Genomic DNA, 17591 nt, shown 5'->3' with positions numbered 1-17591 from the left:
AAAGTACATTGTAAAAACGTGTTCTTCTAATTATGGTTGCCCAAATCCAGGCCTGGAGGGCCGGTGTCCTAGACGTTTTCCAACCAAGCTCCCATTGAAGCTTCTTATTGGCTAAACACACCTGAGCCAGGTAATCAGCAGCAGATCAGAGAGGACCTCTGGAAAACAGGCAGTGGGGCGGCCCTCGAGGCCTAGATTTAGGCACCCCTGGGGTGACAAAGTAGGAAAAAATAGAAAAAGGTGGGGAAAAAAAAAAAGACACCTCCGAGCAACAATTATCCTTGACTCATTTGCACCATCCGGTGATTGACACAATCAAGGAAAACAGAGTTTTGACACGGTGGGTTTCATTTTTATTTTATTGTGACATTTTTGCTTAAACTGCCAGTAGAACTGATTCTTTTGCAGAGCTGGACAGACGTAATTAAAATGAGCCAGAGCTTATCACCCACTTCCTGTCATTTATGCCCATCCTTGAAAAAAAGGAGAAAAAAAAAGCAGCAAACTGATGTCTACACCTAAACCAAGATGGGATTAAAGTCCCAACATCATCGATCTACAGGAGGGATGCGGGTGAGGGGGTGAAAGATGATCGGATGTTTGGTGGTTGCATTGTGGCGATGCTGAAAAAAAAGAACAAGTAGAAGCGTCCCTCTGGTGGTCAGTTAGATGTCCTGCAGGTCTTTTTGGATGTCCCACAGAGTGTTTGCACTGGCCTGGAGCTGGGCCACCTCGTCGTCCGTTAGAGTCATGTTGATCACGCTGGCCACGCCCCCTCCATTCAACACGCAAGGTAGACTCAGGTAGACCTCCTCACTGATCCCATACATACCCTGTTGATGCAGAAGCAGGTAGGCAGCGGGGGAAACACTGAGTCATGTGAATCAGAAGAAAAGTCACTTTTTCTCATTAAGTTACCGGGAAACATTTTATACAGTAAAAATTGTCCAATGGCCTTCAAATGTTTGCGAGTTAAATACAAATCACTTTGTACTAAAATTCATCAAATATGTGGCATTGTTACAGGAAATTGCAAGAGTTGAACTTGAGAAAATAAAGTCAAAAACCTTAAATTTAAAATCCAATTTTAATTTTCATTGAATTCACTAAAGTGTCATACTTATGGCATTTGGTTTACTGGCAAAACTACCGTGATGCAGTAGAGCGGTCGACCTCTGATCGATTCCCACCTTGCCTGCCCATGTGTCAGTGTCGTTGGGCAAGACTGAACCCCACCTTGCCTCTGGGGGAAGGTTGGCGCCATCGGTGTGTGAATATGTGTGAATGGGACTGTAAAGCGCTTTGGGCCTTCGAGGAAGGTGGAAAAGCACTGTACATGTGTACGCCATTTACCCTTTACCGAGCTACACACTAAAGCAGCCAGCTTTCATCACGGTCCTGACACTGTTGTCAGCAGAGAGGGGCCAAGAGAAACTGTGAAAATAATCCCGTCCCCTCGAGCGTCACGTTTTTAGCTCCTCTTACTGAGCTGCTAAGACAATGTAAAAAAAAAAAGAAATGAAAAAAGGGTTTTGAGTCACTTCAGATTCTGTTTGCTCCATAAATGACTTCAGAAAAGTCAGGGTTTCAAACTGTCAGGTCAGATTTGGAGGCAAATCAGTATCCACTGAATGTTTACACTGCAAACTGTCATAATAGCATAGATTTCAAACCTTGTTTTTGGACACTCACTCTTATTTGTCTTGGTTTAAATTGTTGTAACTTATCTTTGTTCTCCACCTTTCCCAGCTTTTCTCTAATTCAGCACAGTAGAGAATTCTTGATTACAAGTCCAAAGCCTTTGGCTCCATAATATTGATGATAGTAAAACTATATTCAAAAACTCAAGTTGCACTGTCATTTTTGGTTCATTTTTAAGTATTTAGTTATTAGAATTAGTTATTTTAAAGTTCTATTGTAGACAAGTTAGACTGGTAGTCATTGTCCTTATTTTGGAACCATAAAATTAGATTGATGATCTAGGAATAAGTGCTAGTTTTAGATTTAGTTTAAATAAGGATTTATTCAGATGGACCACATTATACTAAGATTACATGCTTTTTTTTGTTCACATTTTGTTATAAAATTAATCATTTCCACTCATTACATAATCCATATAAAGTAATTCCATCTGACGATTAAATTTTTAGCTTGTTTTTCCTTTTTGTAGACTTGTGTGGAACTCCTTGTTTCTAGATTTCTTGTTATATTCAAATGACTTGCTGCATCAACAGATAATTCTACATCTTTTTAGTGTTTTTTCTTCTTAAGATCAGTGATCTTTCTTATTTTTAGGCTATCTCATTTTGCAGTGTAATTATGAACTTTAAATTTTAATCAAATTGATTGTGTAGTGTTTAACTGTTGCAGCCATTTTCTTGTTTATGTGTTTTCCCCACATTGACACACAGCTTACCCTTGTTTAGCAGTGTGTACTCTACATACACTCTAAATGAGATTTCTGTCTTTTGTCATGACCTGAAAGAAAACTGGAAAATAAAAAAGGAGAAAAGTCTCTGGAGTTCTGATGCTTTGCCTTTTCCAGAAATATTTGGACATAAATGGTGTTTCAACCATCTAAGACAATCCATTCTAATTGAATCTCAATCTTCTCTTTTATGTTTTGATTCTGTTTCTTGAAAACAGAATCCTGGAATAATCTGTACATAGACGTCTTTCCAAGCAGCATATCTTGAGAACAAAAAAAAAGATTTTTTGCTCATAGAAGCCTGAGATTAATGCAGAGAACAGAACACGACATGATGATATGCTAACCCCCTTTTTTCTCTGTATGTATGTAAGAAGAAAGAAGAAACCTTATTTAAAAGCGTTTTTCCCCCCAGGAATTTGAAATTAAAGCCAGTAATGTAAAAGCTGTGACCGGCTTCCTAATGATGAACAAACGGGAGTTTGTTACGCTGTGAGCTCCCACTGAAGGAGCGAGAGAGTGTTCATGTGATCTCAGTTTACCTTCACCATGGTGGAGACAGGATGGATCCTGTTCAAGTTCTTCATCAGGCTCTCTATCAGGTCAGCCACGCTCAGACCGATGGCCCAGTTGGTGTAACCCTTCAGCCGGATCACCTCGTAGGCACTGAGAGACCAAATACAGCTTTTAAAACCACTTCAGTTTTTGATTTTGAATGTAACATAAAAATACAAAAATATTTTAAAGTAATAAGTGTTATCTTTAAAAATAGACTTCAAAGAAAGTTTATTGAACGCTGTTTATGTTTCCTATTTTGATCTCAATCAGAAGCAGAGTAAACTCAAAGAAATATACATTTTACTTGTCACAGGTAAGTTAATTCTCAACTTGAAAACAGCAGTGAGCATTTTAACAAAGCTTATAATACAAATAGATGTTTTCCTCCTCAGAGCATGTTCTCACTCAGTTTCCTGAAGAATCTTCCAGGTTTCTTGGATTACAGTGAAACCTTTTTTTAAAAATTCTCTGAGCTGTTTTGAGTTTACTCTCTCTGGATTTAAGTCCTGCCTTGAAATATTCACACAGAACATAAAAAAAATGTGGTGCTGGGTGGATGATAGAAAACTTAACCCACTCGACTTGAACCAGGAAAAGACTTGAATTTAATTTGAAAACAGTTCATTTTTGTCACATTTTTTCAAGAATCCCCATTACTAGCTATAACAGACTTCCAGTTCAATAAGACACTTTCAAATCCTTTATAATTCACTAAAGAAACTTTGAGAAATATTTCAATGCTGTTTTTGCTTTTTCAACATGCTGTTTGCATGCCAAATCTTTAAAACGTTATTATTTTATTAGCTTGATGATTTGATATAGAACTTGGATTGTGAATAAGACCAGTAGAATTTGGGGTAAACCCTAAAACAGGGCTGACCAAACTTTTTCCCTAAAAAGGGCCAAAATCTAAATGTGATCCCGGTCCGTGGGCCAAAGACAATCATTTTTTCCATGTCATGAAATAAAAGCAGAGAATAAAGAATATAGTTTAGTTTATTTATTTGTATTTGGTACTTTTCAAAGTAACACACATTAGTGACACTAAAAAGTTAGTAACATTTTTCTTTGAATCTCTCTCGATCTCCCACTCTCTGTAATTAATGCTGAACTTTCGTAGCTAGCCGGTGTGGCGCTGTCCTGTGCTGCCGAGGGCATCAAGGGTGGCTTGCTGTGAAAGAAGTTTAGATTGGAACTCCCTAGAATTTGTCTTTTGCGCCTCACCTTTGTGTTTGGATAAAACTGCGTGTTTAGCCTCGTAGTGGCGGCGTATTTTGTACTCTTCAAGTACAGCCCCGGACAAAAAAGACAAACAGCCTGAGAAGAGATTCCTGGAGAAAAATAATCCTCCTCCCATATTTGTTTAAAATGCCTCTTATCTGTTTGCTACTGCCGTTGTCGCTCCATGAATGAATGGGAAAGGTTAAGGGATTTTAACTAAACACTCCGCTGCCTCTACAAGCACGACTTGGTGGGCCGAAAGACAACCATTGGTGGGTCAAATTTGGCCCACGGGCCCTACTTTGGGCACCCATGCCCTAAAACAGGGGTGGCGAACACACGGCTCTTGAGCCGCATGCGGCTCTTGGCCAATGAGCGTGCGGCTCTTTACGTCTCATCATATTTTCTGTATACTGTGCCTCATTTCATTATTTTTTTCCCTCTTAAACCACACTTAAACCATCAGAGGGTATTAAAAATAAATAATAATAAAAGTGATTTGGCAGTGTGTGTGTTTTGCTCCCGACACATACGTGACGGCCAATTGCACAGGTTACAACCAATGCCGGAACACATAGATAAACATTTCATGTGCGTGCAGACTGTTACCCTCATGGTCTAAATGGCTTAATTCAGAGTATAAAGATAAACACAGGACTTTTCTGGAAGAACAGGAAGATTCTTACTTTTTTACTGAACAGAATGGGACGTCACTATGTTCATTATTATGAGCTTTGGAAGCAGTAAAATTGTTCATGGCAGAAAAGAACAAAACGTATCCCGGAGAAAATTAAAAACTCTTCCTGATCTGACACAAATTGTCTCCTTTATTAACAAGTTGAAGCTAAAGAGTGAAGCAACAACATATACATTAAAGAAACATCCTGCATTTAAACATAAATTGGTCAAGCTTAGGATAAATAATGCAGAATCACGAAATGACTCGTATAAATAAAATAAAATAAAATAGAAGCTCTAAATTGACTCTACCTGTTCACCACCATCTTGTGGGTCTCTTGCCAGTTCTCTTTGTCACAGTCAGTGCCAATTTCTGGATTTAATGTCTGCAGGTTGACTCCAGCCACATTTGTTCCACTCCACACAGGCACTGGCACACATCAAGGAGAAAAAAAATAATTCAATGACTGTACGGCTGCACGAGTATCAGTTTCACATCAGTTTCTGGAAAACTCTTCTTGGCCTTGCTTATAGGCTGTTGAGAGAGTCATAAATCTTCACCACTGGTGTCTCCATGCTCTCCCAGGATCCATCCATTGAAGCTGCTGGCATGGATCCCAAGCTTGTCGGCCATCAGAAAGCGGAAGCGGGCGGAGTCTAGGTTGGTGCCACTTCCAATGACGCGGTGCTTGGGAAGGCCACTCAGCTTCCAGGTCACATAGGTCAGAACGTCGACTATTGGAAAGACATTTTACCAGCACGTCATCACAGGTACACATCTTTGGGCGATGGGGAAACAACGCACCTGGGTTGGAAACGACAATAATGGTGCAGTCGGGGCTGTATCTAACAATCTGGGGAACAATGTGTTTAAAGATGTTGACGTTTCTCTGAACGAGGTTCAGCCGGCTCTCCCCTTCCTGCTGACGGACTCCAGCGGTCACCACCACAATCCGGGAATTTGCTGTGACTGAGTAGTCTGAGAAATCCAAAAGACAAAAGTAATAAATAAAGTTGAGGTATTTTACAGTTTGGATTCTCACAAATTTCTCATCTTAAACACTAGGAGAGTTGAGTACATTTTCATTTTGAGGAAAAGCAATTACAATCCCGTCAGTTTCTCATTTTCATCCTTTTTGAGGTAACATCTCACCTTTGCTTGCTACTATTTTGGGGGTTTTAAGAAAGAGACTTCCGTGCTGCAGGTCCATCATCTCCCCTTTCAGCTTGTCCTCCACCACATCCACCAGGGCCAGCTCGTCCGCCAGCTCCTGCATCAGATGCCAAGTTGCACACCACATTCAAAATTACAAAGAGCTTTCATGATTGAAAAACACTGCAGGCTTGACCAGATTTGTATAGTGGGGTCAGAAGGAACAAACGTAACAAGAAATCAAGCCGAAGCTGAAGTGCTGCTGCAGAAAATCAGTATGTCTTCCCTTTAATTATCTCAGTTACGTGTATCTTCCTTTGCATAAAGCAGAGGATAAGATCAGGAACTGATGCCAAAACGTCTGTAATCTGGTGTCTGTCCAGAAGGATCATGGGTTTTACCCCATGCTGTGACAGCAGCAGGGTAATCTGTGCAAAGGCATGAACTGCTCGGACTCTCACCTTGAGCAGGATGCTGACTGCACAGGCCATGCCAACCTGACCCACGCCCACGACTGTCACTTTATTCCTTGGGGGTTCAGGAGGACCGCTAAACAGGGGAGTGATCAACTTCTGCAGGATTGATGCCATTTTCAGCGCTGAAGGGCACAAAGAAGAACACAATTCACACAGGAGACTGGCGATCTGTCCTCCACACAGCCTCTCAGCCTGCAAGGATGCATGCTCAAACTTTGTGAATATTGCAGCATTTCGGTGTGTAGTTGGATCCAAAATCACCCACTTTTTTTTAACCTCATCATTGCATGTCTAAGCCTATAACAGCAATTAAAAATACCACTAAATGAACTCCATCACCCACACGATCACTCTGCAGAGTTCACCTTGAAATGACAAGCAACCAGACAGACTGAAACACCAGCAATACTTGCTTTGATCGGCGAAGCTCCGGGCTGCAAGGTAAAAATACCACCATGTGATCAGCATGGCAGGCAAAAAGGAGAGCGAAGGTGTTCCCCACAGAACGACGTACCCTCTGTACTGACAGCACCACCCCTCCCACTGTTACTGTTCAGGCAGGTATCCGGTCAGCTGCAGCAGCTCATGTGACTGCAGGGCCAGACATGGGAGCTGTGAGCTGGTAGGCTGCGCTGCACTCCTCCCCGAAGAGAGGACAGAGCACCGTAATCGGATGTCATACTGGTCTAGCTGGCTGTTTAAAGGGTTACTCTAAGCTCTTAAGGCTGCTCCCATCTGCTGCACCTGCATCACAAGTCTGCTTCTGCAGGTAACAGCAAACTCTATCACATCATCCAACAAATACATGTTTGGAAATAATGATGTGTTGTAAATAAAAAAAAAATAAAAATTAAAAAAAAAAAGTAAAAGTGCTGTTCACAATAAGAAAGTACTTTCCATATTTGGACTCCATCCACTACCTCTTGAAAAAATTGGATTATCAACAGTTAGTGCGCCACGCTTAAAGCACGTAGACAAAAGCATGGCATTTTCGAAGGAACTGTTGTTTTCCTAAGGTTCTCCACAAAAATAAATAAATAAATAAAAACAACTGCAGAACCTTTAATATCTAAAGAACCAAATATTTCCTATAATATAAGATGTGCTGCAGAAAAATACTAGGCACATATAAAATAGATAGAAAGATCCACTAATGTGAAATAATATTAATAATTAAGATGGGCATCACAATATAAACATTCTGTGGAAAAACACTACTAAGGTGAAACATGTTAAACCTAACTTTACTAACATCAAAAACAGTCATATTACAGATATACCAGTGTTAATGTCAGATAAACACCTCTTTTCTAAATTAAAACATAAAATAAATACATTTTCAGTTAAATTATGTCACCATACTCAGATGTCATTTCTTGTAGAAATGCAGAAAAATCCTTTCAGTCAGACAGAGGCTTTTGTGTTAGTGCCTGCACAAAAACGGTTCTGCTTTCGTTTCAATTTGCAGATGCCTCAAGTAAAATGTGGCTTCCATGCACATCTGTGGAGAACCTCCAAACAAGCACAAACACTGAATAGAATGAAACCCGGTGAATGCAATGCAGGCCTGAGCTTGTTTTTTTGTTACAAGAAAACAAGTGAACTTTTTTTGTTTTAAATAAAGGTTGTCACTTCAGTCAAAAACATAATAGATGGAAACCAGAGGTTTCATTTTGAACTAACCTGTCTGATACCTCTATATAGACAACATAAAAACCGTTCACCTGTTGTCGTCAAGCTGGGGCGGCTTTAAGAGTGGTTTGCCCTTTCTCCAAAGCTGCAGGGTGCGCGGTTGGCGTGCCGCTGTCTGTGCGCTCCTCTTCCTGTTGTCCTGTCAGCTTACAGCCTATGGATTTAATTAAGTAAGCCTCTCCATCCCATGAAGTCTCATACGGACTCTCCAATGAGGCACTGTCGGTGCTCGTCACACTGACACTCAACCATTTACCCTCAAAGAACGTGGAAAAAAACCTAAGAGGAAAGCTGATAAAAAAAACACAGGGGTTTTGAAAGAAAGGTTTCGGTAACAACCAATTTTATTTCATGATACACAGGCTATAATTTCATAAATAAACAGATTCAGAATCCTTACCCACATAACCCTTGTCATTTGTTGGAGCTGCCGAATAACAAAATGGTTCAGGTGAAATGATGGTGTAATCCTGCGAGTATTACCTATTGCTTCCAAATGTTACCTTTAAAACATGATACAAAAAGTTGAGCACACAGCTTTAGAAAAATATCAAAATAGAAACAAAACCCCCTCAAAAATGGTTGCAGCCCAACATCACCTCTGCTGAATCCTCCTTGCTTCCGGCAGGTTACGCAGCTCCATCTGCTAAAACTACAATGCCTTTTTGTATTCAAAGGCAGAACTTTATTGACAAGAATCAATTAATTTCACTTAAATGGTCTGGATTCTGTCTTCTTTGGAGCTTTTTAATGTCTGCACATACATGAAGTGGGCTATGTGGGTGCAGTGCAACCGCCAGTCCAATATGGAGGACCGAAGGATCAGAAATCTTACAAAAGATAAAAACTGAAAACCTAAATGAGAAGCACAGCAGATACCTAAACCCTAGCATACGTAAAAGCAAATAGGCAAATGTTATGAATGGAAATAAAGAAAACTATTATAAAAACACTGCAATTTTACTTTCCTTGTGGAATCTTTGTCAAATACATGACATAATACTTCATTTTTATTTTGCCATTAAAGATTTTATGTTGAGAAATTTATGTTTTTGACTTCTTAGTAAACTAAAATTACCTGTAGTTTGGGTCACGTTGTGCGAATATGAACAAATCAGCCACAAGAATAAAGAAGAAAAAAAAAGTTTAACATAATCTTTTTCATGCTGTGACCTGATTACAACATGCCCCTCCCCATCAACAAATCAGAACCTGAGCACCATAGACAGAAATGACCCACTACACTACAGCTACAAAGCAAAAGTGTATAGAACTCATACAGAACATGGGAGGGGCAGTGGGAGTAGAAATGCAGCGTTGTGCGAGAAAACAGGAACATGGGAGGGCACTAAGTGCTAACGAGTGTCCAGGCACTTCACCGTCAGAAAAACACCTAGCACAGAGCGCGAGATAAAAACTACAGTATGACTGTCAAAACTACCACCATGCATGGTTCGAGTGGCCTCTCCACACCGCACTCATTTTCTACGTGGAAGAGTTAAAACACACAAAGACACAAACGATTCACATATTAAAACCATTAAAATTAGTCTCTTTTGACTGCCACAGAACAGTGTTATCCAAAAGCTACTGCTGGAGTACACCTCCCTCTTGTGGTGGGAGGAACGCTTGAGTCTGGCAAGAAAAATAAAAAATTAAAAGAAAGTTCATTAATCCAATTACATTTTTGTCCTTTGTCCAAACTTGTAGGAAAAAGAAGAGGTCTGCAAAGTTTGCTGCTTAAGTTGTGGTGCTCTGAGGCAGGGAGGAGGATGTGGACACGACGACGAGCGGCTGAGGGTCTTTACTTGCCGGCGCCCTCTGTGGCACCGCTGCTGCCAATGCCCAGGTAGGTGGCGGCAGTCTCCACGGCGCCTTGGACTGGGACAATCACGCTGTCCAGGAGGCCTCTGAGGGTGCGAACCTGATCAGAATCCAGGTTCTGGTAGACGTAGTAGAGTGAACCCACCACCACGGCAAGGAGGAGGAGCTTGAGCAAAAGGGACAGAAAGCCTCGCCGGACCGGTGCTTTGCTTGAGGGAACGGAGGCGATGGGTCGGGAGACGGTCTCGGAGTATGTGCGGGTCTCAGTGCTGATGCTGCGCTGTACACGGGATTCATCCAGCCAGTACTCACTTGGTTTTAATGGTCGACCAGCTGCTCCTTTGATTGGGCGTCTGCAGGTTGCACTGAAGGACAAACAATATATATATATAAATTTTTTTAAATGGTAAATGGACCAGGAATGAACTTTTTCTTTAGTTTTTTAAAATGCTGTGAAATAACTGTGATAAAAACCCAGGGGAACAAAGGCCTCCATTGCAATCTATTAAAACAGATTTTTTCACACTAAAGGTTGTTTGATTAAGAAATTTTCATGACTGAAATGACTTCTCTCTCCTAATTATCTGCACGCGCCAACTTAGCTTGTCCGTGGACCATATTTTTATGATTAGAATTGAAGCAACATTTCCAAAAGAAGTATTAGCCACCTTCCAATATCTTTTCACTATGTGGTAACAACACCAAACATGATGACTTAAAAAACAAAAACAAGGTTACCTGATGCCTGTTGGAGTGCTTATCTCGTTGGCAAGGATGTCTTCAATCACATTCTTGCTGGTCTTTTTTGGGGTTTCTTCGTTTAAAATCTCCTCCACAACCTGCCAATGGATTGCAAATAAATTTATGCAAAACCTCACAACTCTTTTGGAGCGTGGAGAGAGAATAGTGGCTCTTACCTTTACTTGCCGCCTGCTGCTGGTCCTGCCGGTGACAGGAGTTTTTCCTCTGCTCCTCACAGGCTTCTCCACCACAGGGACCTGCTCTGGTTCAGGGGGAGCAGTCTCCTCTGCAGGAAAAAACAACCATAAAAAGGCAAAAAAACAAATGTGAAGCTTTCTGTCATAAAAGACCTGGACAGAAAGGTTAAGTTTGAGTGTACCGTCTTCTTTGTCACTGTACTGGTCGGAATTTGTGTTGCCATTCTGGCTACTGTCTGCCTTTGGGAGCGTTGTAACATCTGGAGCTTCACCCTCATCTGCAACCTCATCCCGAAGCTTCTGCAGCTTATCCTCATACACCTTACGGGTAGTAGCTGAGAAGACGAGCGTAAGTGGGAAAAAAACCCAATAAATATACTGTAATTTGACTGTTTCATGCTAGTTTACACATGTGAATCAAGACTACCTAGAGCTAAAGGTTCCGCTATATGCAGTCTCAGTTGCACAATGACCTATTAACACTGAAAATGTTTAAACGTGTAAACAAATTACTCCATGGAAATCGTGAGATCAACTCTAAATTTAAATGTTTCACATGCACATAGAAGTTATGAGAAATGTTTCTGAGAGATCTCAGCTATTATCAATTTAAAAAACAAAAAACGCAGAAGTTATGAGCAGCCTCAATAAAACACGCCTCACAAAGTTAAGTACTTGTGGATTTGTAAACCATGTCCAAAGATAAACAACTGAATGAAATAGTTTACAAAGTACTTGATTGTGTCAGAAAGCGTGCCAGAGTAAACTTGATTTTAGCGTTGCATTACACATACAAACGGCATGATTCAACACACACACAGTCACGCGCGCAGAGAGAGACACACACAGGATCCACGCCCGTTTTCTTTCATTACAGGTTTAGCTCAGATAGAACTTGCTTACAAATGGGCGTTGAAATCACGCAGATAACCAAAGAAAAAGTGATGCAGAAGAGCTAAAGACGTTTTTTTTAATCAACCTCAAAGCAAAGATGAATGACAACATTAATTTGTAAATAAAAATAAGTAATTTTTTATTTAAATTATAGACTTAGGTTTAATACAATTATTTTAAAATGTGTGGATTATTATTTTTAGGTGGTACATGATTATTTTGAAAAAACACCTTAGTCTTAAAGTTTTAAGACGCGCTAATCTCACCAAGAATGGGTCCTGGGTTCACGCCATACTTTGCCAGCTGCTGTTTCAAATCTTCATCTGTTAGCTCTGTCACCTCCACGTCCTCTAAGCGGGGTTTATCCGTCTTTTTTGTTGCTTTCTGCAAAGGAAAAAATAATATCGATGCATCGAGGGAAAAACTAGTTCAAACTCGAACCAAAATGACGGCTAAATCAATTTCAATCAAGCTAGGAAATCAATGATCAGAACTGACTTTTCCCGAGCGGCTTTTATTGGACACCACGGGAGTGGGTAACTCCTCGTCGCTGGAAAAAGTGTCTGCAGGCAGACTCTTCTTGTTGTTTTGTGCGGTCAGGTTCTTCTTATAGAGCTGAACGTACACTTCTTTTTTGTGGTCTCCGCTCGGCAGCGGCACATTGTTTGCTGCAAGCTCGCTTTTCAGTCTCTCTTTCGTGAGAACTGACGGATTTTCGTGAAATTCGGCCATGCTAACTTGCTTTTTTAGTTTCGTTTACTCCGTATGAAAACGTATCTAATTGCTGCTAACAGCTAATAGAAACTAGGTGGCTCAGTAAGCCGCAACAAACAACAACAGCCGGAACGTGAGCGAATTACGCTGTTGTCAAACAGAAAGTGGCGCCTATCCGCTGCCTCTTAGCTAGCAGCACGGAAGCCGTTTACCCAAATATTCGTGCAATTCCGCTCGTTAGCCCAAACCCCAAAATACGAAAAGATATGTTAGATTTTTTTGAAAAAATATCGATGCATTTACGGAGACTAAAGTCGGTGGAAAAAATCCCAAAGCGGCTGCAATTTGACTTGAATTAGCTTAGCTTAAAACCAGTCCACTTGCTTCTGTCTGTCGGCGGTCGCGACAGGGCAAGGAAGAAGTCAAGCCGTTATTGGTCGGAGGAGGCCAGTAAGCTCCACACTGATTGGACAGCTATGAATGGACCGCTGGCAGTTAGCCGCCACAAAGAAACTGGAGCGTTTTGCATAAATCCCGGCAATTAAACGCGCAGTATCTTCAGTTTTTGTAATTTTAAACGAACCAAACAAGACATCATAGTTTTAATTAAGCATTCTCGACGAAATAAAGTACAGTATTTCTATTTAATCACGCTTTAACGAAGATGTTCGCATGGAGGTTCCGTTTTAATCTAAATTTTGTGTATTTCGCCGAATTTAGAAAAATATTTTCAGGTCTTAATAAAAAATCTAAATATTATTGATATATGCAATGGCATTGAAGGTTTCATATTACATAATGTGGCAACGGTCAAGTTTGGAGCCGCAGACAGTTAATATGGCTTTGTGACAGCAGGGGGCAGCATAACCACATATTCTAATTAAACACATTCATAAAAACAAAGTTGCCTTTTTAAAACTGTGACGTAATAAAACGTGGTCACATCTTAAAGTATGTGGACATAATCACTCACTGACAGACTAATAAAACTAAACCTAAAAAGACACAAGAATTTTGCTGGAGGGGAAAGAATCTACCTTTGAAATTTCACAAATCTGGGGTTACAAAATTGCATTACAAAAAATAAAAACACTTTTTAGAAAAATGACTTATGTCAAAGAGCAGATGTTTGGCTATAATACAGATGAATTTATATGTCTTAAAGTAAACACATGATATTTGCATAAACACTACATCTCAGATGTAAAGCATGATTGGTAGAAAATAATTATACTTCTATAAATCCTTAATACCTTAAAGTCTCCATTAATCAGTTTTGAAGTAAACAAATAGTCCTGTATTATAATAATATCTTGAAGCAAACACCTAATAATAATATAAACACATTACATCAGCTGTCAATCATGATTGAAAGTAATCTGGGATTATTAATCTTCCATAAATCCTGTTTTCCAATCTGTAATTTCTCAATTTGAACATATATTTTTCTTAACTTGTAATTTTAGTAAAATAAACTATTAAATAAAACCAAATGGGAAAGGAGAGGAATTACTTTATCTGTCTATGATTTAGCAACCCACTAAACTCTGTTGTTGTTCTGTAGCAAAAAAATCGACAAAACAGGCTGAAAATTCAGAAACAGGGACCGATTTGGTCGTATTGATGGTGTCTGAGATGTTTCCCAGATTTTTTGAGACAACGTCAACACAAAGGTTCATCTTTTAGTCCTGCTCAGTACTGGCAGCTGAACTTGGAAAGCTTGACATACCCGCTGTCTTTTCCAGTTGCTCTCTAACAGTTCACTTCATGGTTTCCCAAAATGAGGATTTGTGTCTTTTTTCTAAATTTTTATGGATAAATCAGTGCCTTCTATGCTATGGGATGTCAAAATAAAAGAGCCATTTACTTTACCTATTGTTAAAACTGATTAATCCATTTAAGATGGTAATTCACATGAAATTATAATAATTGTAAACATTTTGCAGACTGACAGATTAATGCAAATGCATGAATTTAGAAGTTTATCCAATAAAGGCGTGACAGCCCTGGTCCCTCAAGCAAGCCCTCCCTCTCTGTCTGATCTGGTTTTCAGGATATGCAGGTGTTTTGGTTAAAACCCTTTCTTTTCTCTGGGGTCAGTGGTTAGAGGTGATACAATGCAGCTCCCCAATCTCTTTCAGTCACTCTCTGCATCAGCCTTAAACCACACTAGTATGCTGCACTCCAAGTATGGTTAATCTTTTCCATGGTGCGTATGCCAATGGAGTGTGAGCGTAAAACATTTTAAGCCCTTGAGAAACACCTCTTAAGCTTTCTTTGTATGCAATTTACACAGAAAATACAACCCAAGCCAACGATCATAGAAAGTGCCTTTTAAGCATAACAGTCGTGGCCTCTGAAATTTGATCAAAGCGTTCTCAGTAATCGCCAACATGCACATTTTTAGAATGAGTTCATTTAAATGGAAATGCTCTATCTGATGTCACCCACTTGGCAGACTTGATGTAATTTTTTGAAAGACAATTAAAAAGCCGGTTTATTTGTATGCAAAAAACAGGGATCAGTTTTAGAAAGCTGACAACTGAATGATTAAAGGCTGTGTTGTGTTTGGAAAGGAAGGCGCATCTCGAATGAACACCAGGGCACACATCCACAGCGAAAGGAGGATTTCTGATCATTTATAAAATTTTGAACGCAGACTCCTGACTTGAGTTTACCTTGGAATTTTTTTGCCATTTCTAAATCCCAATTGTGCTAACCACAGAAGTACCTGAAGAAAAGTTCACCTTTACCACCCAAAGATTGCACGATCCAATTCCACTGACACAAGAAATTAAACCAATGCCACAGTTTCTGCACCCCATGGGTTAAATATGTCTTCTAAACCTATATGTAATCACAACAATCTATATTTTTTATATTTACGCCTTTTTTATTGCTTATACCTTGACGTAATCAGAGCAATTGTGTGAATATACACTGTTGAAAAACATGGTTTTCTGGCTCCAATCTATCAAAGAAATCTCTAATCCTTCAAAGATGTTATAACTCACTGCCAAACTAATTAAGATCAAGTCCTGAGCAGTTTCCCGTGCAAAAAAAGCTTGTAGGATGCGGGCAGTAGGTGCTGTGTATTTCACAGGATCTGAGATTTGTGTGTCCTGGCCTTGGAACAACCACCTAGTTAGGCTCACACAGTATATTTTCATCTGTTGACAATCCAAACTCTACTTAAAGGACACACACTTAGTTGTAGAAGTTTCTGTCAGGAGGAAAAATGAGACTGCCTCTCTGGCCCTGTTGATGCCCAGTTGGCGACCTGCCTGTTTGTATCATAAGCGCTCCGACATTTATTTGTAATACTATTATGATTTGGGCTTTTCCCGTTTTATTTGGCCATGGAGCACAGAGACACACTTGCCCATGTCCTCACTGAACTGAAGGTAAACATTATTGTGTGAGAAGTGAACCAGGAAGTCTGTACTCAGACACCCATGGATCATGCAACCATGCTGGATCTTGTGGTGGAAAACTAACTATAAGCCATCCATCTCCATTACACTGTATGTAGGGTATTGACGGACATGGATAGACACAAACTGTATCTGTTTTAGAGAAAATAGTTCAGATATTATATAGTAAATTTTTCCAGTCTTTTAAAAAATGTTACTTATCTGAATTTAAGTCAGAAAGATAAATATTTTTTCTGTATGGAAAGGAAAATAAACTAAAAGAAAATGTAAATGAACAGTTGAGGTTTTATTGGTTACTGATTGAATTGACAGTTTTAATTCCACAACTATCAAGACTTTTGTTCACATCCTGAGTTGTATTCATACATCCATATGTCATATTTTCCTCCTGAATTATGTTCACAAGCAACGTCTTCAAATGCCAAATATACAGATGGTGAATGTAAGAATGCAGAAAAGACAAGCTGAGATGTGGATAGTTCTTTTACTGTAGGACAGCTTTGTGGCCAAATCATTTAGAGGAATGGCTTTTTTTTTAACTGAGTTTAACTTTACTCAGCTTTATCTCAAACATTTTAACACACTCTGCAATTTCTTACCTACAGTTATCACAACCTCACTCTTACCAGATAAAGATTTTAATGCTCTTCAGTTGGATAGGCGATTATCATCCGTTGATTGTGTGTGAGGGCTGGACAGAGTGACCCCTGTCGCGTTCCAAATGAGAAGTGGGTTCAAGAAGCCAAAATCCCATAGACTTCTATAGAGAAATCAACAGCTACTACTCAGTCAGTATTTGTCAGAATAACCATCAATTGCTCTACTACCTGTTTTTAACATGTTCTTGTTAATCTTAATTTTTTCTATGATATTTCTTTTGTAAACATTAGCCTGAATAAATACATTCCAAACACTGAAAATACATGTATCAAAAATGATGCTTCTCACATGATCTGATTATCAGAAATGATGATCATGAAAGACTTGAGAAATGCTTAGAGCTAAAAAAGATGCAGAGAAAAAGGTTGTCTCCATGGAGCGTTTGAGTCTGTGATCCTCAGACTGGGTAAGTTTGCAGATTCCATAAACAGCATCCATAATCTTGGGTTTATAAGGGTGGAATATTAGAAATGGCTCAGATGCTACACAGGATCATCATGTTCATGGGACACAAGGAACCAAAATAAATAAAGACCACCCTGAAGGTCAACTGTGTTAAAGTTGGCTTCATGGGCATTTTTTCTAACTATTCTAAAAGACAGGGCGAGACAGAGCGACCTCATGCAGGTGACTGCCAGACTTTTGAGTTAACGGCAAAGAAATATTTCTGTGCTTAGCTTGGCTAATGCTCTGAACAGACCTGCCCTGCTTAGCTTTTCTGTCTCCGGGGCTGAACGCCGGTACCAGACCACGAAAAGGAAGAGCCAAAGACTTCTGAAAAAGATTTCTGTGAACAGTCAGCTGTGACACAACTATCCCCATCCCGTGTCTCTTCTATGGATACTTGGCCTCTAAGATAGCCAGCCCCTTTGCTTGTTCTCTTAAAAATATTCAACGGAAATGCTACAACTACTAAAAAAA

At 39.7% G+C, this 17591-nt stretch overlaps 2 protein-coding genes across 4 annotated transcripts; both read right to left on the bottom strand.

Moving 5' to 3' along the window:
* Positions 1-341: 341 nt before the first annotated feature.
* Positions 342-8497, bottom strand: ldhbb (lactate dehydrogenase Bb). Of its 3 annotated transcripts, none has more exons than XM_011475949.4 (8): positions 8239-8497; positions 6500-6636; positions 6039-6156; positions 5691-5864; positions 5447-5620; positions 5198-5315; positions 2971-3094; positions 342-833 (listed from the first exon to the last, which is right to left on the bottom strand). In XM_011475949.4, exons 2-8 carry the CDS (start codon positions 6626-6628, stop codon positions 666-668), a joined length of 1005 nt encoding a protein of 334 aa, XP_011474251.1. In that variant the 5' UTR covers positions 6629-6636; positions 8239-8497; the 3' UTR covers positions 342-665. The 3 variants fall into 3 exon arrangements, with proteins under 3 accessions (XP_011474251.1, XP_020559547.1, XP_004069577.1); XM_020703888.3 differs by having other exon boundaries at positions 8198-8291; XM_004069529.5 differs by lacking the exon at positions 8239-8497 and adding an exon at positions 6928-7104.
* A 35-nt stretch (positions 8498-8532) lies between these two features.
* tmpob (thymopoietin b) lies at positions 8533-13916 on the bottom strand. The gene is made up of 6 exons (XM_004069527.5): positions 12361-13916; positions 12129-12246; positions 11151-11303; positions 10948-11057; positions 10769-10869; positions 8533-10395 (listed from the first exon to the last, which is right to left on the bottom strand). Exons 1-6 carry the CDS (start codon positions 12592-12594, stop codon positions 10011-10013), a joined length of 1101 nt encoding a protein of 366 aa, XP_004069575.1. The 5' UTR covers positions 12595-13916; the 3' UTR covers positions 8533-10010.
* Positions 13917-17591: the final 3675 nt, after the last annotated feature.

The sequence above is a fragment of the Oryzias latipes genome, chromosome 6, assembly GCF_053564925.1.
Source record: "Oryzias latipes strain Hd-rR chromosome 6, Olatipes_Hd-rR_3.1".
Taxonomy (NCBI): Eukaryota; Metazoa; Chordata; class Actinopteri; order Beloniformes; family Adrianichthyidae; genus Oryzias; species Oryzias latipes.
Note: the sequence above shows the minus strand (reverse complement) of the source record. Positions and strands in the feature narration are given on the sequence as shown.